The 25,100-nt window shown below is 58.5% G+C and overlaps 1 protein-coding gene across 1 annotated transcript in view; it reads right to left on the reverse strand.

Annotated features, from left to right (window-relative positions):
* COL18A1 (collagen type XVIII alpha 1 chain) overlaps positions 1-20,471 on the reverse strand; it is a 54,565-nt gene extending 34,094 nt beyond the window's left edge. Inside the window, exons 1-3 of the mRNA XM_026447429.2 lie at positions 19,118-20,471; positions 5,972-6,516; positions 1,350-1,436 (exon numbers count right to left, since the gene is read on the reverse strand). Coding sequence (XP_026303214.1) covers positions 1,350-1,436; positions 5,972-6,516; positions 19,118-20,468 — 1,983 coding nt within the window. The 5' untranslated portion in view covers positions 20,469-20,471. The remainder of the gene's footprint in view (positions 1-1,349; positions 1,437-5,971; positions 6,517-19,117) is intronic.
* Positions 20,472-25,100: the final 4,629 nt, after the last annotated feature.

The following is a 25,100-nucleotide window of genomic DNA, read 5'->3' on the forward strand; positions in this document are numbered from 1 at the left end:
AGACACACACACAAGATTCCACACACCCCAATACACACGCGACACAACACACAGAGACACACACCACACAGAGATTCCACACACCCCACCAACACACACCCCACCGACACACACCCCAACACACAGGTACACAGAGACACACACACACGAGATTCCACACACCCCAGCAACACACACGCCATACAACACACAGACACAGAAACACATACACCATGCAGACATACAGACACAACACACAAGACAGAGACACACACCACAGACATACACACAGACATGCACGCATCCACACACACACCACAGAGCCACACCACAGACACACAGAGACACCATATCCACACAAAACACCCAACACAGACACACCACAGAGACACACCACAGACACACCACACATAGACACACCACAGACACACTAAACACACACACACCACAGACATGCAGACACACCACACACCTGCACACAAGACAGACACACCACACAGAGACACACCACACAGAGACACCAGAGACGCACTACACACACACAGACACACCACACACACGACACACAAGACACACCACACAGAGACACACCACACACCCACACACACAAGACAGACACACCACGCAGAGACACACACAGAGACACACACCACATACGCACACAAGACAGACACATCACACAGATATACACACACAAAAACACAGACATGAACACATCCACACACAACCCACAAGACAGACACAGAGACACACCACACACAGAGACACACCACACACACACAGACACACCACAGACATGCAGATACAACACATAAGACACACACACCACACAGACATACACACACAAAAACAGACATGCACACATCCATACACAACACCCAAGACAGACACACCACAGAGACACACCACACACACACACAGACACACACAGACACACAGACACAGCAAAGACACACCACATACCCACATAAAGACACAGACACACCACACAGAGACACACAGAGACACATACCACACACAACACAGACACACCACACCTATACTACACACACACACACCACACAAGACACAGACACCACACACACACACACACACACACTTTGCTGAGCTGCCTCACATCCTCCGTCTCACCAGCTGCCATGGAGGGTGGTTTCTGGTGTTTATTTTCTGCTTTGTATTTGTTTTTATGTAGGAAAGTTTAGGGCAAGGAAGGGCTCCGAGGTGTTACAGGAGAGCACAGAAATGGTATCGCAGCTTCCCGGTACCCAAAGTGGCATCTTTTGGGACTTTTCCTGTCACAGCCCCTTGGCCCTGAACTCCGCATGCCAGGGGTTGAGGGAGATCCCGCCTGGGTCCCGGCTGTCACTCACCCCATCTGAGTCATCGCCTTCCTCGTCCAGGCAGTGCATGGGGCCCACCTGGGGGTCCTTGCGCACCTTCAGCTCAGCGATCATCCCCTAAATGCAGACAGAGAAAGGGGTCACCAGCGGTCCTGAGGCAGCAGCGGCAACCCCGGCACTGCCTGAGCTCCAGATTTCGGCGGCCCACAGGGGGCAGGAGCGTCTCGGGGAGGGAAGGGGTCTCGGGCAGCCTCCTGGGGGTGCAGTACGCCTTACGGTAGGAAGACGTGGTGAGACCCAGGGGGGTCCTGGGCACTTTCGTGTGGAAAGCACCCGGCTGGGCGGAGGCTGCTCCCTCAGACTCGGCTCATCCAAGGTGGCTGCTGGGCCACCTGAGTGCTATGGGTTTAGAAGCACAGTGGGCGTGGCTCGATCCAAGGCCTGGGAGAGAGGGGCAGACTCGAGGGGCTGCAGGTCAAGTCCCCCAACCCCAAGTCCTGGGAGCTTTACACAAGCCCCAGGCGGCCTCATCTCCCGATTTGGACCAACCAAGGCAGCACCACGGCTTTGCTTTCTTTGAACTTTACCTTTTCATAAAAAGCAAAACCCAGAAGCCAAGGACCAAAACGCCGCAGGTGTGGGGAAGTTTCCTGGATCTCTGCGCCCATTCCATCTGGAGCCGATCTCACTCATCCCCCCACCCACCCATCGCTCCCTCCGGCATCCTCAGTCCTGGGCTGAGTGCCAGGGTGCCTGCCCCTGCCCTCTCGGGTCCTGGCGTGGCCGGCAGTGTCTCGTGAGACGCAGGCTGGGGACGCTGGGCAGGGACACAGGAGGGCGCAACGTCCTAAGCCTCAAGCGAGCAGCTCATCAGGGGAGAGGACACTGGGAGGGGCTTTGGCAGGAAGAGGGGCTGCCAGCTGGGGGCTGTGCACAGGACCAGGGGCTCCACTGGCCACACTGCACGTTCTGCATCCTGGCCTAGATTTCAGAGCCAAGTGAGGCCAGGTGGAGCCTGGGGCTCCCCACGCCAGCTGGGCCCCGAAGCCCAGGCAGGTGGCTCAGGAGTGGGGCCTGAGCCTGCAGGATGGGGTGTGAGTGCTGAGTGTATGGGGGCACATGTGCATGAGACCATGCATCTCCGTGGACACGTGTGTGCAAACATGAGATCATGTATGTATGCGTGTGTGAGTTCATGCATGGGGCATGTGGACCCCATGAGCACCCTGGGTGTGCACGGGTTTCCCACAGAACGCACCAGCGGTTCTCGGCGTCACATTGCAGGGGAGGGGCATTGCCTACAGCGCCCCGGGTAGGCCAGGGGCAGCACTGCGGGGTCCAGGGTCCACCGTCCACCAGGACCTGCTGCGTGGGGGCGGGGCAGCAGCCTTCACATTCAAGAGCCCCCAGGTCATGCCCGGGGAAGGAGCTGGGGTTGCATTCTAGCCCTGGGGCAGCCCGGGCAGGGGGGTGCCAAGAGTGCATCTTAGGTGGTCTTGGTGTGGGGGAGGGGCTGGGCATTCCTGACATCCATCCCCACGCAGACATGCACCGTCCAGAGAGGCCTGTAAGGCCCTGACAACCCTGACAGGTGGCCGCCATGCTCTCCAGCCACAGCGCTCTCCTGAGGGTGCTCCCGAGGGCACCAACGCCTTCTGCACAGGGCTACAGGGTGCCTGGGTCAGGGGCAGCTACAGAGGGCAGAGAGGCTCTGAGCCTGTGGTGGCCACTGGCTCCAGGGGTGGGGCAGACGGCACTAGTGCAAAAGCCACAGGCCCATTGCAAATATTTAAGGGACTTAGGACTGAAAGTTATGAAATCTGGAGACACCCGAAACAGGGATCACAGGAATTCTGTTAGGGAAAAGCATGTAAAATGCTTCCCGACATGCTGCAGCCTCAGCGCCCTGGAAATCAGGACACAGCTGGAAATGACGTTCACGGTAACAGCACAGCTTGGGGGGTGCATGATTTCCCGGGAGACGGCCACTGACAAAGACTCAAGAAAGTGAACCTGAAAAGACCAACAACGCCCCAGGACTCTTACGCCGCCAAACACAACCAACGCTCCAGAGGGCTCTGTCGGACGCCGCCGAGGCCGGGGGTCCCAGGCACCATCTGTGGCAGCGCTGGGGGCACTGCAGCCTCGTGGAGAGTCTGAGGAGGAGGAAGCCTCGGTTTCCTCCCTGCTCCCAAAGCTCTGTGCTTGTTTCTGCCAAAAATGATGAGTCATACAACTTGAATGTTTCTTTCCCAAGAATCTCAATCCAGAAGTCTGAGAAAATCTTGTGCTGAACAATTCCACCTTCTTCTCTACCACACAAGCGTGCTTCTCCTCTCCCCAGCTGGAATCTCATCTAAGACCCAAAGAGAAAGTTCCTGACACCTGAGGCCTGCAGGGACCTGACACAGACATCAACCAACACAGCCTTCAGCACACGGCCCGCGGCGCGCCACCCACGCCCAGCAGTACACAGCCCGTGGCGCGCCACCCACGCCCAGCAGCACACGGCCCATGGCGCGCCACCCAGGCCCAGCAGCACACAGCCTGCCGCGTGCCACCCACGCCCAGCAGGGCCCCAGCCCAGGGCCCGACCCAGGGCCCTCTAGCTCCTTCCTATTCCAGCTCTCTGACCTTCCAAGGTTTCACTGGGCTGTTGTAAATCATGGTATCTTCTCCAGGCCAGATTTTGCCACATAAGCACATCAAATCCCAGCCGGGCGCAGTGGCTCACGCCTGTCATCCCAGCACTTTGAGAGGCTTAGGCAGATGGATCACCTGAGGTCAGGAGCGCGAGACCAGCCTGACCAATATGGTAAAACCCCATCTCTACTAAAAATACAAAAATTAGCCAGGTATGGTGGTCGGTGCCTGTAATCCCAGCTACTTGGGAGGCTGAGGCAGGAGAATCACATGAACCCAGGAGGTGGAGGTTGCAGTGAACCAAGATCACCCCGCACTCCAACCTGGGCAACAGAGCGAGACTCCATCTAAAACAAACAAAACAAAAAACCCCCAAAAAACCATACATCAAATCCCAATGGTCAAAAAAAAAAAAAAAAAAAATGACAAGGTGGAAATAAAGTCTGCAGCGTGCAGCACCAAAGAGCAGTTTCTTTTACATGTAAGGAGTTTGTATAAATCAATGAGAGTTGGGCCCATCGAAAAACACAGAGAACATAAACCAGTCAGTCACAAAGGAAGAAATATAGACAATAACCAAGTGACAACATGAAAGTCTGTCCTCACTAACAGTCCAAGAAATACAAAATCAAACACCCAGACCCGCTTTTCCTACACATCTAACTGGGAAGTGGGACTTCGCCGATGAGGCCTTCCCTGCAGGGCCGCGGCCCGGCTCTCCGCAGCACCATCGGGCACAGCTGCGCACCCACGTACCCAAGCTCTCGGCACTTGGCCGCTTTTCCTTACAGCGTTAAAGATGTACAGCACTTGTGGGCGACTTTATTCCACCAAGAAATGGCTGGGGATTCACACAACAAATTCCCTCTCACAGGAGGGGGTGACTCTGAATTCTTTCCCGGCAATCATGTTTGTGATCAAGAGGAAAACAAAGAGGCCCAGTTTGGTGTCAACGTCCTAGCGGCTCCTGAGCTCTGAGGGTTAAAAGTTCCTGCCAAAGGTGAAAGGTCAGCTTTCAGAACCCCCAGACACCAGGACTTAGAACAACTTCAAACAAACAGCCCTTGCCAGGGCAATAGTTAACCTTCTGTCCCCTGTGGCCCGCCAGGGCAGGGGCGTCCCAGCTGCAGGCCAGCTTGAATGTTAGAATTCAGGGACTTGGGAGACAGTGCCAGCTGAGGTCACCCACATGGCTGTTCCCAGCCAAAGGTTCCCAGAAATGCAGGGGCTTTGGACATAGACCCCACATGGCTTTAGGGCTCTGTCCGCTCCCCCAGCCCCAAGACATGAAGGCACATTGGAGGGACTTCCCGGAGACTCAGGTGGAGATGGCCATACGCCATCACGGCTGGGGGATCCCACTACGTGCTCCGAAGTGGATTCTCACAGGCCTGGGGCTGCCACCCCCTTGCTAAAGGTGCTGACCTGCAGGGCCGCCCTGAGCCCCTGGTCCCAGCCGGTGTGGAGTCACCACAGGAGAACCCTGCCGGGACCGACACCCTACTGCCGCCAGCTTTGGATCATTCATCGTTTTCAACAAGGACCCCAGCTTTCATTCTGCATGGGGCCCCGAGGCTTGTGGCTGGGCCCAGACTCGGTCCCCACTCACCCAAGCGGCCGGTCAGAGGTCAGGAGCCCCAGTTCACCACGGGGCTTGGCACAGGCCTGGGGGTGTCTCTGGGTCACGGGGCCATAGCTGGGGTGGATGTCTAGTTACAATGTCGTTCAAATGGGGCCCTCCTAGGCTGGGCTTTGGGGTCTCAGAGAAACCACAGAAGCCCAGGGCAACTCTTCCTAGGGGCACAGGAGCCAGAGAGCCAAGAAAGTGAATGCTACCCCAGCCAGGCTGGCCAAGAACCTGGGAGGCCTGCACCAGAGGCCGGGGCTGACCACAGCTGGGGTGGGGCTCTCCTCTTCAGGCTGCAGCTCTGTCCCTGTCCCAGTGGCCACCTCCACCCCACCCTACCCTGGCTGCTCCAGCTCCCCGGCAACAGCACAGTGGGGGTTACCTGGAACTTGTCAGGGTCCGCTCCTCCTGCCTGAGCCACGAAGAGCCCGGCGCCAGGCTCCAGCTCCAGACCCCGTGAGGACCGAGCAAGCGGCATTCTCTGGAACTCCTCACAGTCCACGTAGAGGGCCACGTAGCCACCCTCCACACTGAGTGCTAAGTGTGTCCACTGGCCGACGAAGGCAGGGAGCCGGAAGCTGGCAGCTGTGTGGGTCTGGCCTGCGCCTGGCTCTGTGTAGAGCAGGGAGATGTCCTGGTGCCCATCCCGCACCCCAGAGAGCTTCACGCCCAGTGAGACCACTGCCTGTGCCGCGTCCGTGATGGCAAACAGCACCCCTGGGCCCTCCGTGGCCGGCTGGATGTGGAACAGCAGCGAGAAGTCACGGAAGAAGAGGCTGGGGAAGTGGTACCGGGCCACTTGGCCACTGTTGGCATCTGGCCCAAAGACGTAGGCCAGCCCGACGTCGGGGTCATCCGTCTGGGTGATTTGCTGGGGCGGAGGGTCCCCAAGGAGCTGCAGCAGCCCCACCTCCTCACCGACGCTCTCTGCAAAAAGAAAGACAGCTGGTGAGGTGGCTGTGCAGGACAGAACCATGGGCCACCGATGCGGCCTGGAGAGGCGGCCAGGCAGGGGCACAAAGGGGAAACTGAGTCTGAGAGGGCTTTCCACGTGCCTGACAGCCTGCCCTGATGCCCTGGGCTCAGCCACCCAATGGCCACCCAACGGCCACCCTGGTTCACTCATTCCCAAACGACGGGCGCGCTCCATGCAGAAACCTGCCTGCAGGGGACATGGTGTCCACAGGTCCCCTCTTCCCTGCTTTCAGCAGGGATAGGCACAGCCAGTGGGGAGAAGGAACCAGGGACTGGCCGGCACCCCTGCCGAAGCAAGGAGCTGTGAGGGGCTGGGGCTGGCAGCCCTGTGCCCCGCCCACCCACTCTGCCCCTGCTGGAGCAGCCCAGGCGGGCAACCCAGCGTGGCCCCCACTGTGAAGCCACAGCTCCACTGCAGGGAAGGAAGGAGGCTGACTCCACGTCCCAATGTTCTTCAAAGCCTCGGCTATGGGGCCTCGCCCAGAGTGGCTGCCTCGGCTGGGGGTCCGCGTGGCGTCTGAGAGGCACCGTGTGGGATTTCACCCAGCGCCGGCTCACCCGCTGGGCGAGGTGCCTCATGTGGCAAGGACAAGTAGTGTCTCCCCACCCCACCGTGCTGATTCCTCTCAGGGCCTCAGTCACCCCTTGGAGGGGCCGCATGCCTGATGTACCTGCCAACGTGCCACAGTCTCACCAGCCCCGCTGCTCCCTGCAAATGCCCCACAGCGCTGGGTGACTCACTCCACTCATTCCTGCCCAGGCGGAGCTTGACCTCACTTCAACTCAGTAGCCCAGGGTCAGAAGGAGCCCTGTCCATCCCTCTCTGCGGACCTGCCAGGACGCAGCCCCAGTGCCCGGAGTTCTCACACCTCGTTTCCTGCCCACGGGAGGGGGCAGCACCCACTCAAGGACAGACCCTGCTCAGAGTGACTTCCCAGCACACCTGCCATGCCAGGCAGAGCACGGACTTTGCTGCCACAGTCTGGGCCAGGGACTTGCCCCAACGCCCTACTCCCGTGACCGCGAGGCCCCAGACAGACCGGACACGGTCTGCTTCCGACAGAGTGTAACGGTTACTCCGGGATGCCTGTGCGGCGGGCTGGCTCCTAGTCGAGCTCTCCTGTGGGAAGGGGCTGCTGATGCCCAGGCGTCCTGAGGAAGGCGGGGCGAGCACCTGTGTGCATGTGTGCGTGTACCTGTGGGCTGGGGGCCCTGCGGCTGGGCCAGGCTGACCTGGGACAAGACACAAGGGAAGAAGTGCTGAGCCTGGACATCACGAGGGAAGCAGTATCTCCAAAGAGCTCACAGAACACAGAACCAACGGAAACTAGAGTGCAGACCCCGGCCCCTGGCACACGCCGTGGGCACCTCCAGCGCCATCGCTGCCCCCACGAGGCCCTGACTCCAGCATGAGGCGGCATGGCGGCCTGGACTCCCTGTGGGCCCTACCCTCGTGCCGACTGGAAGCAGGGCCAGGCGCAGAGTGGACAATGGGCTCTGTGGACAGCAGCCTGGTCTGGCGCCTGCACCCCGAGGCTGGGGCAGAGGGGTCCCGACAGGCTGAGCCTGGGCTCTGGGGCCAGCAGTCATCTCCCCCTCAGACAGAGGCTGCCGTCTACCCAGATGGCAGCTGTTACAATGATCCTTTCTTATAAGAAGTGCCCAGGCCCCACATGTCCACACCGGGGCTGTGCTAAGATCAGGAAATAGGACTCTCGGCCTGGGGGCCAGATGCCCTGGCAGTCGCCCAGCTGGCCCCGAGTTCACCTTGGAGAAACCTCCCGCCACCCTTCCTAGAACATTCCGACATTCATTGGGAAAGCAAGATGTGGCAGCTGCCACCTCCCTGGGCTGGAAGGCACCAGCACGCTACGCAGGCGGCCCCAGGGACCCCAGTGACAGCAAAGCCCTTTCCAACGCTGTCCCGTCTCCTCTCCACAAAGCTCCTGGGGGTTCCCTTCAGAAGTCAGCTTCCAAACGCCCAGCCCCAAGATGCTGGAAGGGCAGAGAATGGCGCAGCCTCCACTCCCCGAGGTGCGGGCCCAGCTGTCTCAGATGTCCTGGAGTCAAACAGCAAGTGCCTGAACCCCACTTCGAGAGCTCGGCCTTCCCGGGTGTAGTGGGCTGGCCCCTCCTGCTGGGTCACCTCACCTTGGATCAAGGCGCTTGCCTCATTAAAGACCATTTCCTCCTCAGGAATCAGGCCAGCCAGAAGTGTGGATGGTTCTGGAGGCCTGTGTGTGTTAACAAAGGCCCCTTTAAACAAGCCCAGGACAAATGGCGCAGCCAGCATCCTCCCCACAGGAGAACAGCAGGGACCTCTGGCTAGGACTCTCCGCTGTTCTCACAGTGCAGGAGGTCCCCGCCCCTCCCCTTGGGTCCCTCATCTTAGGCGGCCGGGGACTCTATCCCTTCCACGGCAGCAGCCTCTGAGCCAAAGCGCCCCCTCCCAGAAGTGGGACTTTCCAGGACCCTCACTCCTCAGCCTCACCCTGACACAGCCTGACTGGGGGTCCCCTGTGAGTCCCATCCTCACAGGGGACAAGACCCTCCCTTCTCCCCAAACTGGGCTCTCCACCCAGAGCAGCGTTCACCCACGAGGGAGTGGGCTCCAGCCAGGTCAGTCCTCGAGGGCCACACCCGGCATCCTGCATCCCTCATGGCCACTGTGGCCCCGAAGAAAAGGGCAGACCCCTCAGAGACCCTCAGACACGTGCACTCCACGGATGCCCGTCAGCACCAGGCGCTCCAGCCGCTCCCCAGAACCAGCCCAGCCTGACTCCCTGGGGCACGGGGCCTGGAGTCTCTGCCGCCCCTTTGAAGGGCTCCTGAGGACAAGATCCAAGGCTGCCTGGCCAGCCCCCTGCCCTCCCACACAGCCGCCTCCCGTCCTGCAGAGCCAGGGCTGCTCCTGCCTGCGTGGGGCGAGCCGAGTCCGGGAAGCCTAGTGGTGGGTTTCACGTTGCTCAGACAACATCCAGTTCAGCACTCAGAGGCCCAACAGCTTCCAAGACACAGGGTTTGATGCAAACTAGAAATCAATATCCAGTTCAGCATTCAGAGGCCCAACAGTTTCCGAGACACCGGGTTTGATGCAAACTAGAAATCAAAGCAATCTCATGGGTGCTCCGAGAGAAAATGGCCCTGAGACGGGACGTTTCCCTCAGGCCAGGGGAGCCAGCACAGCCTGTCCTTCAGCTCCACCTGGGCCTGTTCAGAAATCCAAACACACAGCGGCTGTGGGGGCCAAGGGCAGCTGGGCTGCGGCATCCCCAGGCCGTGACCTCGAAGTCCAAAACCCACAGCATCCATGCCATGGTAGCTGAGACCTCGGGGTGTGGCCACAAAAGCTGCCCTGTGACTCCCAGGACCAAGTGCCCTGGAGATCTGTGTGGCATCTGCACGGCTGCCCAGGTCCCTGCCAGCAAGTGGAGGCCACGTCAGTGGTTCTGTGAAAGCTTTCAGGGACCCTGGAAGCCTCCATTTCAAGCACACATGTGCAGGACTCTTGTTAAACAGAGACGTCACAACTGATACAAAAGAGGCAGAAGAAGGACAAAAGCCAGAACCTGCAGTCAGTGACCACAGTGGCACGAGAGGGCAGGGCAGGTGCCGGTGAACCGGTGGTTTTGGCGCCCGGGGCACAGGACATGCAGACCACATTGGTGGGCACAAGGCAAGCAGTGGATGAAAAACAGCGACAGCAAGAAAAATCCAGCTCCACCTTGTCAAAAACGTTAGCTAAAGTAACACCAAAGGCTAACGGAAAAACAGCAGGTAAATGGCTGTGAGAGTGAGCACTGCAACACTGACATCGGCCGAAAGGACCCGAGCCGGAGCCATTTGGCGGACAGAGGGGACGACGCGCCCTGACAGCCCTGTAGGGTCTGCTGAGCCAGAACCACTGTGCACCTGCAGGCGAGGGAGTCGCTGCCAATGACAGACCCTAAGGCTCCTCGCTCAGCCCACTTTCCTGTGAAGAGAGAAAATAACCACCTCAGTAAGACTCACACAGAGCCTCCGGAACCTGATCCAGAGCTTGAAGAGTGCGTCATCATCATTGCCCCATCACACTGCAGCACTTACACAGTGAAGTGCCCGGGGGCATCAACCCGCCACCATCATCCCTCCACCACACCATGGCACTGACGTAGTGAACTGCCCGGGGGCATCAACCCGCCACCACCACTCCATCACACCATGGCACTGACATGGTGAAGTGCCTGGGGGGACATCGTGGCATCAAAGAAAAACAGCCTCCGAACAAACACTTCCACCAATGCCCAAGGCTGCAGAGCCCCAGGGAAGGGCTAAAAACAACCTAAGAATCGGCCGTCCTGGGTGGAGACCTCCTGCTGACACTCGGACACATTTACAACATCCAGTCTCTCCACTGTCAGCGCTGACCCAAAACCCACATCAGGCCCACGCGGGGCAGCTCAGCTGGTGTCCGACAAACAACAGTGAGTCTGCGCGATGAACCCACCAGTCAGGGCTGAGCAGGTTCTGCAGGGCCATCTGTTATACAGAGAGGCAGAAATACCTGCAGGTGCTTCGGTCAGGAGGGGCTGAGGAAAAGACCAGAACCACACAAAGAGCCAGGGCATCTCCCTGGAGTTAGGGAGCCTCCTGAGATGCGGGATAAAGGAAAGAGGAACTTGCAGACACAGGGCAATCCCATTTATGCAAAGTAAGACTCCCATGCATATGCACATATGTGCAGCCATGCACATGGGCAAACTGTGGTGGGCCGAACCATGGCCCCAAGGATGTCCACGGCACAACAGCTGGAACCCACAAGCATAATTTTACGTGGCAAAGGGATGCTGCAGCTGGAACTCAGACTGTGGACCTGGAGATGGGAGATGATCCACATCTAACCACACAAAGCCTTAAAATCGAAGGACAAAAGACGGCACCATGAGGACTTGCCCAACACTGTTGGCTCTGAAGGGGGAAGAAGGGGCTTTGAGCGAAGGAAAGCAGCAGCCTCTAGAAGCTGGAAAAGTCAAGAAAACGGATTCTCCTCCAGGGCCCCAGAGGGACCCAGCCCTGACAACACCTTGGTTTCAACTCAGTGAACTGGTTTCAGACTCTGACCTCCAGAACGGAAAGATAAGACAGCTGTGCTGGTTTAAGTTACTGAATTTGTGGCAACTTCTTACAGTCGCCAATAGGAAGCTACACACTTATATGCAAATCGGTACAAACCCATGGGGGCAGGCGGCCGCGGGGAGTGGGACTCAGGAGCTGTGTCCCGTCCTCTCATGTGTGGCTGGAGTCTTGCTGAGGGTCTACCTTATCTAAGGGTGTCTTGCGGCCCCAGGGTGAGCTGTTGACTTCTGGGACAGACTCCAGCCCACCAGGAAGATCTCATTCCCCAAATCCCATCCCAGGAAGAGGAAGAGAAGAAAACGGCAGGCTTTGGAGCTTCCACTGAGGGACTGTGGGATCCACCTCTGCCCCAGGGCCCGGGCATTGCGCCACTCCTGAGGGCTGGGCAACCTGGAAATGTAGTCACTCTGCCCCTACAGATATGTGTCTCTTACCCAGAGCTAGAGGCTTCCACCATGGTTGGGCTCCAGCCCAGTTCTCAGAGCTCCAGCCTCTGAGCTCTGGACCCAGCCACGCTGCCCATAGGGAGTTTCTCCCTGCACTTGGCGTAGCTGGGTGGCATCCAGGATAGACACCTGCACATGATATAACAATGATGATGCCTCAAGACTTGATTTCTTTTCTTTTCTGTTTTTTGAGATGGAGTTTCACTCTTGTTGCCCAGGCTGGAGTACACTGGCGTGATCTCAGCTCACCACAGCCTTCACCTCCTAGCTTCAAGCAATTCTCCTGCCTCAGCCTCCTGAGTAGCTAGGATTACAGAAACGCACCACTACGCCTGGCTAATTTTGTATTTTTAGTAGAGGCGGGGTTTCTCCATCATGTTGGTCAGGCTGGTCTCGAACTTCCCACCTCAGGCGATCCACACGCCTTGGTATCCCAAAGTGCTGGGATTACAGGCATAAGCCACCACACCCGGCCAAGACCTGATTATTTGACAGAAAGAAACATGTTTGAAAATGACTCTGGAGTACTCTGGGAAATGGCAGATGGAAAGCACCAGGAATCCATCTTCCCAACTAATTAACAAGTGCATGGACAGAATTTGTCTTAGAACTCTTTTGGAACTCTGGAGTCTACTGAAAGTTTGCAATGTCCAGAGGAAGGTTTGAACAGTAACAGATGGTTAATTTAGCTGAACCCCAGCTCTTGGCACAACAGCAGCTGTACATCCATCCCCCACCCCCATTCCCATAGCAGGTGCCATGCACAAGTTCCTGGAGCAGTGGCCACACAGCTTGTGGGAAACAGGATGGCAAAAAGGACTCTGTCCTGCAGACATCAAGAACCTGTGCTCTGATCAGGTTGCTTGGGAACACAGAGGTGCAGACAGTGAGGTGGGGCCGTTGTTTTACACTCCCTCTGTTGTTGCAAGTTCCCCCTTCCAGATGAAGTGACTTCAAGGGGATTTAGATGGTTGGCACTATTTTTTCTTCCTCATTCTTATCTTGTTCCTCCTTTGGGAGCCAAACATGAAAGAACAGGACATTGAAAAACAGCAGCATGTAAGAGTAAAATTAGAAAGTGGCTGCACACACCCAGGGAAAGGGACAGGCTCAGAAAAGACCCAAGAAGACCTGAAGTTCACACCTCAGGGAGATCTTTGGCACAGAGACAAAAATTTTTTTTAAAGGAACAAAAAGCAGTGAACACTGGTGAAGGTTGAGTATTTACTTCCAGAGCTACATTACTGAGTTCAAATGTTCACTTTTTAACACAAAGTCACAAGGCACACAAAGTGATAAGAAAGTATAGCACATTAAAAGGAGAAAAATAAATCAACAGAAGCTCTCCCTGTAAAAGACCTGATGGCAGATCTACTAGACAAAGACTTTAAAACAACTGTCTTAAAGATGCTCAAAGAACTAAAGGAAGGTGTGGAGAAAGTCAAGAAAGTGACGTATGAACAAAATGGAAATATCAATATAAAAACCTTGAAAGAAACCAGAAAGAAATTATAGAACTGAAAAGTACAATAGTTGAATTTGAAAACATCACTAGAGGAATCTGAAGGTGATTCGGGCAGATAGAATAATAAATCAATGAGCTTGAAGATAGGATAATGGAAATTATCAAAGACAAAAGATAAATGAAAGGTGAAAAGAGCCTAAGCGGCATGTGGCCACCATCAAGAGACAAGGAAGCATGCATGCTGTGGAAGCTGCAAACAGAAGAGAAAAAGAAAGGTGCAGAGAGACCATCTGAAGAAATAATGGCTGAAAACGTCTCAAATTTGTAGGGAGACATGAATATAAACAGTTAAGAAGCTCAGGGAACTGCAAGTAAGATGAACTCAAAGAGACTCACACCAAGGTACATTATGATAAAACTTTTAAAAACAGAGAATCTTGAAAGCAGCAAGAGAAAAACAACTGATCACATACAAGGCTTTTTAATAAGATTATCACCAGATTTCTCACAGAAACTTTGGAAGCCAAAAGGCAGTGGACCAATATATTCAATGTACTAAAAGAAAAAAAAAATTGTTAACCAAGAGTCCTATATTCAGCAAAACTGTCCTTCAAAAGTGAAGGAGAAATTGGCATTCCCAGATAAACAAAAGCTAAGGGAGTTAATTGCCACTAGACCTGCCCTGCAGGAAATGGTCCAGGTAGTCCAGCAGGTGAAATGAATGGACACTAGTCAATAACAACAAGTTACATGAAGAAATGAAGATTTCAATAAAGGTAAATACATGGGCAATTATAAAAGCTGGTATTGCAACAACAGTTTATAACTGCACTTTTTATGAATGAACCTGGAGAATATTAAACTACAAGAAATGACAGGCACAGAAGCAAATACTGCATGATCTTACTTATATGTGGTATCTAAAAAGGTCATATTCATAGGAGCAGAGTAGAATGGTGGTTGTCAGGGGCTGAGGTCTAGAAAGGACAAATATGTGTGTGTGCCACAGATATGGCTAGCAAGAAGGGACCCTCGAAGGGGGCCCAGCAGCCTGGCTCCAGAGTGCCCTTCAGCATTGCAGCAGATGTAGGACAAGCAAGGGCCCAGCAGGGGGGCACCATGAGACCAGCAGGCATCCACCCTAATGGTGCAGGCCATCTGATGGGGGGTAGTGACCGGTGCCAGGACAGATGGTGCCCATGCACAGAGTGGGGTGCAATGGGGCACAGCTGCCACCCCACTCTGTGCATAGGCAATGGGGGCCTCCTTGACTTACTGTTACTAAGTAGTGTCCTTTCATTTCACCTGTTGGACTACCAGACCATTTCCTGCAGGGAAGGTCCAGTGGCAATTAACTCCCTTAGCTGTTGTTTATCTGGGAATGCTAACAGGGCACAGCCCAGGCCAGCCCACGGAGAGGAGGAAATATGACTGTGGGTTGAAGGATACAAAGTTTCAGTTATGCAGGAGGCGTAAGTTCCAGAGGTCTAATGTACACATGGTGATTACAGCTAGAACACTGTACTGCATATGACACTTCAAACTTGAGTAGATCTTAAGTGTTCTCACCACACTCACAACGGTAACTGGTTGAAGTGAGAGATGTCCACTAGCTTGACTTTAGATATCTACAAAACCCAAATATATGTAAGGACCTGCAGGGAGCCGTGTTTGGAGTGCTGTGCTTTTCATTCCGTCTGTGCCTGGTTCAGAATCACACAAGATCTTGTACCCACAGACAACTGAACCCAATGCACTGGGCCCTTGACACTCCAGTAGGAGTTAAATGCTGAGTCACTCTTGGTGCATCTGAGAGACATGGAGAATTTATGAGAAGCTTAGCCAGCATCATCGAAAAAATATTTGCAGGTTGCCAAGCGGTGAGAGATAAGAATGAGCTGTTTCTCATGGAGTGGTCTTCTCTCCTTCTTAAACCAAAGTTACACGGAAATGTCAAGCAAATCAATTTTCTCAAGTTCTGCATTTGACTAAAGGAGCAAGAGGTAGGCACCGTGTAAGCACACTTGTGCACCAGTGGCTGGCCCACAGGGTAGGGAGCAGCAAGAAAGGAGCAGCCCCTCAGGGCCATCACGATGACGTGATCTCCACGTGCACTCCCGTGGCCTCCCATCGACCTCCGAATGTCCAGCGATGGGGGTGGAGGTAGAGCAAGCCCCAGCCCAGGGACCTGTGCACCACTTGCCAAGATCATGGGACTCGTACATTGGAGATGAGTGACCTGGCCGGCGTGTGTGTGGACCTGCTTCCCAAGCACCCCGGTGGCAGCTGTGCCCAGGTGCGCCCCACTCTATGCATAGGCATCGTCCATCCCAGCACTGGTCCCTGCCCCTCATCAGATGGCTTGTACCACGAGGGTGGACGCTGCTGGTCTCCTGGTGCTCCCCGGCTGGGGGCTTGCTTGTCCTGCATCTGCTGCAATGCTGAAGAGCGCTCTGGGGCCAGGCTGCGGGGCCCTCCTCAAGGCTCCCTTCTTGCTGCCACACTCGTGGCAGGCACACGTGTCTGTCCTTCCTAGGCCTCAGTTTCTCAACTGTAAACAGGAACAATACCCACCTCCCAGGTCAGAAGACGCTTGCCTGTAGGACTCCTTGGAAACATCACCTGCCTCTGCTACAGTCTGAGGGGCCAGGGTTTGCGAGAGCTCAGGAGGGGCGTAGAGAGCAGAGTCCAGAGGGCCAGGCACCCATTGCTGTCGTGGGGTGACACTCCCACAGCCCTTGTGGCCTGAGCTCCGCGTGTCACTCATAGAGTCCCACTGAGACAGCCCAGGGGGGCTTCCTGGAGGCAGTGTCCCCGGCAGCCCAAGCCCTGTTCACTCACTCTTGGCACCTGCAGTGGGGGAGCCTCCCTACCCCACTCCGGCCCTCCCCTGTGTGGGGGCCTCACTCCCTTCCTTGTGGGTCTGAGGGACAAGCCCACAACACGCCAAAACCCTCCACAGGGTCCCTGCCTGCGTGCTGACCACAGGGTGCACCCTCCCTTTGAGTGCCCCCACGCCCCAGCATGGCCACACTGTCCCCCACGCTCTCCTCGAGGTGTGCCGGGGGGGTGGACACACAGGGCAGTGCCCAGGACCAGGTGGAGAGGGCGTTGGAGATGGAGCCAGGCAGGAGGCAGCAGGACCCCGCCAGCTCCCCTCCCCTCAGGGGCTCATACTCCCTGACCCCATGGCCTGGAGATGCAGCCAGGGCCCTCTGTGGGCCTCGAGGGCTCTGTTCTGGTGCCAGGATCATAGCCCAGCACCCCCACTTCCAGGGCCTCACAGCCTGCCCCGAGGGGTCAGGCACCAACATGGGGAGCTAGGCTCCCCCTCCTCCTCTTGCCCCTCACCCAGGGCTGCGAGTGTCCAGCCCAACACGGGGGCCCGGCAGGAGTGGGGGCTCACCCAAGAGAAGCCTGGGCTGGGGAGGAGCTGACAGGCCAAAAGACGGGGCAGGACTCTCCGGGCCAGGCCACACCTGGGAAGGGACTCCATGATGAAGCCGGAGGCCCACCTCTGGCCAGAGGCAACGTAGGCCACGAATGCCAATGGAGACCTCCAGGACCCTGCGCGGGACACTGCCTCCCTCACATGGGGACACTATCAAGCTGTCCAGTGCTCAGTGAAAAGTCCCCTTCGGGCTGTGCCACCAACCGGGCCAGCTGCAATTACAGAAATTCCTCGCCCTCATAGCCCCACTCAGACCCCAGCCCCCAAGCCATGCAGCTGAGCACCGACTCCCAGGAGATCAGCACCTTCCCTGAGGCCGACGCTTGCTCAGAGTGCTCAGCTGATCCCAGACAGTCTCGGGGCCTGGCGTTTCCCTTCCCACATGCTGCAGCCCTCCCAGCCCGCCGCTGTCCTGTCTGCCTCCGAGGACAAGGTGGGCTGTGCTTGAGCCTCCCGGGGCTCCAGGACACTGGACTAGGGTCTCTCAAGGCAGGACGGCCCCTGAAGTGCTGCCCTACCCACACGTTGGGTGGGGAACAGGGCTTGGCCACCAGTTGCCAGGTGGGGTGTGGCCCTAGGGGGGTTGCCTGCAAGGCGGCTGGTGCTTGCTTGGCATTTGGGTGTTCCAGGGATGGAGCATGAGTGGGACCCACGAATTTGGCTGCTTGTGGCAGTGCCGGCTGCCCTGGGGGTACCATCGAAGCCCCGAGATGCCAACAGCCATGGGCACAGCCCCTGCCACAGGAGAGCTCCAGCCCTACGCTTCCGGGGCGCATCCACAAGGGCCCCCACGCCTGCACACACCACGTCCCCCAGCACAGTTCCTGTACCTGCCTCAGGCTCAGCCATGCCCCACTGCAGCCCTCCCTCCCTTCCTGCCTGCCCCTCCATTCCAGCCCACGTGGGCTTTGCTCCTGGGACCACCTGTTGTCAGCACTTGTCCCTGCCCTGCCTGTGGCCCCCCGGGCACACCCCAGGCTCCACACAGGGTCTGCAGAGGCTCTGGGCTTTGCTGAGAGAAATGATCACTGGCCTGAAACTCGAGGGGAATCACCACGCTCGTCATCCCTCACGGAGCCTGGCAGGTGGGCGTCCACTAAAATTTCCACTGCAGGTCCCCCACCTCCAGGTCCGGCACAGCTGCTAACCCCCACCAACCCTGTCCCAAAGCCCACGGGGCAAAGACCAAGGCTGCGTCCCCTCGGCACTTTGGGGAGGACAGCAGAAGAGGACAGAGCACCTCGCCCTGTGGGGACGGGGCCTCTGGGCCAAGGCTGCCAGGTGCACACAGCAGGCAGAACCTGAATGGGGCAGGCACAGCTCAGGGGCCCTGTCTACCCCCAGACACAGGGGAGGGAGCTGCTGGGGTCCTTCCTGGGCTGCCCCTGCCCCCGGGAGGTTAAAGAGTTCCCCCTTCCCTCCTCTTCCTGACCCCCAACTGCCCAGCCAGCAACAGGGCCAGGCCATGTGGCGATGGGGCAACGTCCCCTGGGCCCAGGAGCGGCCCCCACTGTGGCAGGGAGGCTGTGTGCTTCATGATGGGGAGGGGGACAGGAAAGGCTCCCTCTCAGGACAGGCCCTGCGGACCTCCCTGGTCCCCACCCTGGTGAGGGTCTCTGCACTGTCCACATGGCAGCACCCCTGGCCTGAGCAGGCTAAGGCTCCCAGGAAGCGGGTTCAACTGTGCAGCTTAGTGACTGGGGCAAGGTCGATGCAGCCGCACCTGAGTGGGAATCCCGGCTCCCTGGGGTGAGTCACGCCACTGCCCCACGCCTCAGTTTCCTCTCTGTGACTCCGGGCATAGCAGGGTATCACGGGACTGTACTGAGGACTAAATGCCCAGGAAGCCCCAGGACACATCGGCTGTGGTTCATCCACCCTCTTCCCGTCCAGACGCCGGCCTCCTTCCTGCACAGGATGCCTCACTCCCAGCTCTCCCGCCTCCCGAGGGCCACGGGCCCCTGACCGTAGAGACTCAGTGTGGGGGGAACCTGTACCAGGCTCATGTCAGCCCTGACCACGCTTACCTGGCAAGGCAAAAAGAAAAGGGTGGGGAGAGCGGGGCCGGCCAGTTACCTGCAGCCGGCCCAATGAACACACAGTACCCGTCCTCCTGGGTTGGGAGCGAGGCACAGGCGACAGGCAGCCGGCCCCCACTCAGGTGGCTCCAGCACGTGTCCTGCAGGACCTCGCAGAACTGGCGGCAGGGTGGCGGGGCGGGCAGCGGGACCCTGCCGCACGGTGGGGCCAGGAGCAGGCAGAAGAACCAGGAGAGGAAGGGGTGGCAGTGCGTCCGCAGCAGGCCCTCCCACACCCGCGCTGCGGCCTGCACCTGCTCGCCGCTCTCGTGGTGGAGGTGGTTGGGCAGCCAGGAGCGCGAGATGCCCAGGCGGCCACAGACCGGCAGGGAGGGCGGCAGGGGTAGGCAGCGACCGGCGGGGGCCTCAGGGTCAGCCCCGAGCAGGGCAGAGTTATTAGCAAGACCCAGCCCCGCAGAGTTAGCCGCATGGGAGACCCAAGCACCGCTGTCCCCGATTAAAGTGGTAACTGCGACCTGAGACAGTGCGCCCGGGAGCCCCGAGGAGAAGGCAGAGGGGGCCGCGTGCACGCCCAGGGAGCCCGTCACCAGGGGGTGCAGAAGTGGTGTGCGCAGGCGGACGTCAGGGCGTTGGAGCTGCTGGCTGGGAGCGGCTGCGGTGGGCGAGAGTCCTTGGCTGTCCAGGTCCTGCAGGCTTCCCCAGGCAGGGGCCCCGCCCAGCGAGGAGGAGAGAGAAGCTCTACCTGAGGACGGTGGTGGCACTGAGGGCCCCGTGAGTGGCGCCCAGGGCCTGCCCAGGGAGGGAGGCGATGGGGTGGGTGCAGGCAGGGTGCCGGCCTCGGTCTTGTGGGTGCCCGGAGAGCTGGGAGTGCCATGGCTGGGCCACAGAGTGGTCCCATTCTCCCGGGGGGTGCTGGAAGGCCCAGGGAGGGCGAGGGGGCCCACAGGAGCCTCGACAACCAGCGTTTCCGCCCGGGCCAAGCTCTCAGTGGGCACAGTGCCATTCCACAGCTGGACAAAGCTCCGGATGCCCTGGGCCACGTTCAGGATCTTGGCTCCCACACCGGCAATATTCTCCTCTGGCGTGTCCGGGCTCTCGGCAGAAGTGGGGGTGCCCTGGCTGTCCTCCAGCAGCTCTGAAGGCGGCTCAGGGCTGCCAGGGGCTGTCGCTGGCTCCGTGGAACCATCCTGGGGGACCACGTGCGTGGTGGTGTCTGCTGTGGGCTGCACAGGCAGGAGCCCCTGGGGCTCAGGGATCGTGGCAGCTGCTTGGCTGGTGTCCTTATTATTGAACCAAAGCCAGTTCAGGTTCAGCAAGTCAGCCTGAGCAGCTGCCAGGCAGCAGAAGAGCAGCAGCAGGACGCGGCAGCCGCTGGGGTCGGGAGCCATCGGGGCTGTGCCGCTGGAGCCGAGGGCAGCGGGAGGGCCTTTGTGCCTGGAGGTGGGGCTAGCTAGGCTCCCGCCCTCCTGCCCTCCCCTATGCGGGCTTCCCAGCCTCTGGCCGGTTCTGTCTCCCACCCCTCACTCTCGCAGAAGGAAAGAAGGCACCAGCCTTGGAATCAAGGTACCCAGCACCCGAGGGTTCCAGCACCCAAGGATTTTCAACTTCTTTCCCATGACCCTGCAGCAGCCCGAGGCTCCGTGAGGACAGAGAGGCAGTGTGCAGTGTCTGCAGGGTTCCCCATGTGCTCCGCTACGCTCTGCCCAAGCAGGGCTGCTGAGTCTCTGGACTGGGATTCCAGGCCAGGACCCCATGCCAGAAGCACTGAGGCAGTGGCCCCCAGCCCCTGCTCCCCCTCTGACCCGGAACGCTCAGAGGTGCCTGGCCCAGAGCCATTGTGCTGTAGGAAACTTGGAACTGAAAAAATGCTCAGCTTGCTGCAGTGCCAATTCCACTGTTGCAATGGCTGCCCAAGTCGTTAAACATCCCGGGGAGGGTCTCGGGGGGCTCGGACCCCCTCAGAGCCACTGTGCCTCCCCTCGAAGCTGGGGCTTTACTTGTCTTGGACTGTGTCCCTTTCAGCCCTTCCTGACCTTCTGCCCAGGAGACCCAGCAGAGGTGGAGCCTGGGACCAGGGCAGGAATGCATCCTCCTTCCCGGCCTCAGTCTCCCCGTCAACAAAAGGATCCGATTAGACTGGAACATTCCAGGCAGTGGGTAACCCACAGGGCTATGAGTGGCATGTGAGTGGCTGCTGTGCACCCACCAGCTGCCCAGGCACAGCAGTGGGTGCTGAGTGTGCCTTACGCCCTCTGAGGATCTGTGTGCAGCCCGGCTATCGGCCCATTTCACAGATGAAGAAAACTGAGGCATAAGCCTGGGGACCCTGCCCAAGATCACGGAGCCCGTAAGAGGTGGAGCCAGATGGAATCCAGGCAGTCTACACAGGCATGTTCACTCACACACATGCACTCACATGCACACACGTGCTATCACACACATGTTCACACGTGTACATCCTCACACGCACATACCCACAGTTTTCACCCCACAATCCATCCCCCCCGCCACAGCGCTCTGCACACCCGCTTCCCCAGCTGGAGTCCCTTGTCCCCCTGCCTCCTCCAGGCTGTGTGGCTGGGGTCGCAGCCACCCTCCCCCGGGGCTGGGGTCAGTAGATGTGACAGCAGCTGTGACGAAACAGCCTCACAACCTGTCCCCAGCTGTCCCCAGGTCAGGACATGCTACAGCCAGCGGCTGATTGCTCCCACAGGGCAGGGCTGGGCTGCCTGGGACCCGGCCTCGTTTCAAGCAGCTGAGTGCCACATCCGTCTCGAGGGCAGGCGCAGGCATTCCACAAGCAAACACCTGCGTCTCGGCGAGGCCTTGCTCCCCAAACTAATCCCCACACTGCCCAAACTCGTCTTAGAGATGCCCAGAGAATAGTCTCTTTGCTTGAAAAGTGACTGCTGCTGATGTGATTTTATGCCTAAACACGCTTCCGAAAGTCTCCGAACAGAAATTCCAGAGACCGCCCCCTCCTCCCCCAGCACTTCTCTGGGAGGGAACTCTGGCCTCCACTTGTGGGGGATGCCCTGCCACACTGTCAGGTGGGGATGCCCCCAGCCCCCTCCCAAAGGCTCTGTGCTCGAGGTCATTCACACCCCCACATACAGCTCCTGGGCAGAGCCAGGCACAAGGAACTGATTACACCCGGCAATGGAGGGACAGCAGCGCTGGCCCTCGGGGCCACACGTGGAGGATGGTGGCAGCCCCATCACACTGAGGACCCACCCTGCCATCTGCAGGGTGCCCAGCTCCCTCCAACCTTCACCTGCCCACCGCACTCCAGACCCCACCCTACCTGCCCGTTGTCCCGGACTCCTCCACCTCCAAGTGCTTTGAGAGCCTCCTGTCCCCCATCGGGGTTCCCTCACCTCCAAGCACCTCCACAGCATCACACATTTCACCTCTTGGAAGTCCTAGTGCAGCTCTGCCACGGCCCCCCAGCTCAGCCCCTGGGATCTGGTTCCTGCCAGGAAGCACCTGGCAAGGGTAGCTACTACATGAGCCTCCTCATACATGTCATCACACACACATGCGTGTACACACGCTCACACACGAACACCCACATACGCACACACATATGTATGCTCACTCCTGCTCACACATGAACACATGCAGTGCATGTTCAGCTATGCCATACGTCGTGTGAATACTCACATACATGCACAAGCCCACACACGTACATACATGCTCACACGTCACACACACAGTGCATATGCATGCTCAGCTCTGCCATGCATGCTCACACGATCACTCACACGTGCACACACACACATGCCCACACACACACACTTGCACACACATACAGGCAAGCACACTCACCATGTACTTGTGCTCTCAGAAAGCACCCTGGTGTCGCCCAAGTCCTCCAGCAGCATGGCCAGGGATCCAGGCCTCCTCCCCAGCACCTGCCCAGCTCCGTGTAAAGGGCCTGACTATGACTTGTTCCAGGAGTCTGTGTGCCCAGATGGCACCATGAGCAGCGCAGACCAGGGTTTCGGCACGGCCTCTTCGCCTTGGTGGAGGGAGCAGAGAAGCTGAGGCACAGGGAGCAGCGGTTGGCAGTTTCCCTGCAGCTCCTCGGCCCCTCCTGGGGTGAGTGCGGCCTCAGGCCTGCTACAGACGAAGGACATATTTCATCATGAGGGACCTTGGGGTCTGCAGGAAGGCAGGAACCACTTGGCTCTGATGGGGCGGCTGGGAGGCCCATGACGGAGCTCACATGGGATGACCCAAGCTAAGGATGAAGAAGGTCCACGGCTCTCAAGCGAGCAGAGCTGACAAGACAGGTGAGACCCCTCCCTGGGGGTGCGCGGGACCTGGGTGACACAGGAGAGTGCCCCAGTCTGAAGTCCTTCCACCCTGTTGCCTTGAGGCCTGAGATCGACCTTCCCAGTCTGACTTCGCAGAGGAAGCAGCCTTCAAATCCCACCCCCTTCCCCTCTGAGTGTTCCTGGGCTGAGCGCAGAACACGGGGTCCTCATTCGACTCAACAAGGGCAATGTTAACCACAAACTCCCTCCGCAAACCCCACGCAGACAAGCACATCATCCCTGCGAAGGCCAGCGGGGAGCTGGGGAAGAGCACGGCTCGCCAATCCCGGGGATCCCGGAAAGGCGGCACCACACAACACAGCCACCCAGCTGCGTCCCCAGGGCCCCGGAGCCTGTGGGGCCCCTTTCTCTGGCTCTCAGCTATGACAACAGGCGGGCCAAGGGGCTCCCTTCCTGGAAGCCAAGCTGACCCAGCTGCTGTGTTGGGCATCACCACAGCCTGTCCCACTCCATGTGGAGACAGACTTGGGTTGACTCCCTGCTCTACTCCCCGGCTAACCTGATGAGAAAATTGGTCTCCTCTGTTGCTCCGCTACAGTGCGGCGGTACCATGGCCCCCGCTGGCCAGCCATCTGGCCAGGGCACTAGAAATGACCGTTGGAAGCTGTAGCCATGGGCTGCCCGCATGCAGCCACTCCTGTTATCACGACCTGCCCGCTCCTGAGGTTCCTGAGGCGAACAGCTCAGAACCCCACACCCCCAGAGGACCTGCCGTCCCCCACTGGTGCCGTCCTGCAGAGTTGGGCCCTGTCTCCTGAGGTGATGGGGCCACTAGAGCAGCCACGAGGCCCTGGAGCCTCAGCGGTCTTGGTGGACCTAGGGGTGCTGTCCCACCACAGAGCGGGTGTCCTCCCTCAGCCTCTGGGGTCCACACAGCCATCGAGGGCTCGCCACTGCCACGCCAGCCACGGGCTCCGAACGCTGAAGCAGCTGGCAGCAGGGTGCAGGGTGGGCACAGAGGGAGGGAGGTCTGAGATGCGGGGGGAGGTCACATGCACCGGCGGCTGTTTCAGAGGCCAAGGGAGACTCCGCCCACCATGAACACAGGTGCCAAGAACTGAGCCTCCCCACTCCCCGCATCCCATCGGGTCTCCAGGAAGGCTTCTCCCACTGCTTCACCTGCTCCGAGCCGGGGTTCGTCCTGTCTTGTTGGTCTGTCTGGTTCGGATTCCTAAATAGTGTGGTCTTTTATTTTCTTTTTTAAAAAAGGCACAAACACCCACACGTGAACAGGGGAAACTGGTTCGTCAGGGGGCAAAGGGGGGGCCCATTTCTGGGCTGAAGGCCCCAACCGTAGCTTCGAGGCTCCGGGCTGTTCAATTGTCAGCAGTGCTCCTCCTACTCGTGGCCACCCTAGGCCTCGGCCTGTGGCGGGTGGCTCTGGGCTCCCTCCCGTGGGCCTCCCACACCTCAGCTCTGGAGGCTGGGGGAGGACGACAGAGATAAGGGAGCAGGGCAGCCCCCACCTGAGCCACCCCCTTCGTTCCCTCGCTGTCCTTGCCCCCAGATACCCGCCTGAGCCCAGAATGTCCTGCAGAGACCCCTCAGGTGTGGCCTCCCGCCCCTCCTTCCCCAGGGACCAGAGACTGTCCAAGGACAGGCCCAGGCAGGGCTCCTGGAGACTCCACGGAGGGAAACCTGGGCCCTGAGGTCCCAGCACCCACTGCCCATGGGCACGCC

This window comes from Piliocolobus tephrosceles, chromosome 19 (genome assembly GCF_002776525.5).
Source record: "Piliocolobus tephrosceles isolate RC106 chromosome 19, ASM277652v3, whole genome shotgun sequence".
NCBI lineage: Eukaryota > Metazoa > Chordata > Mammalia > Primates > Cercopithecidae > Piliocolobus > Piliocolobus tephrosceles.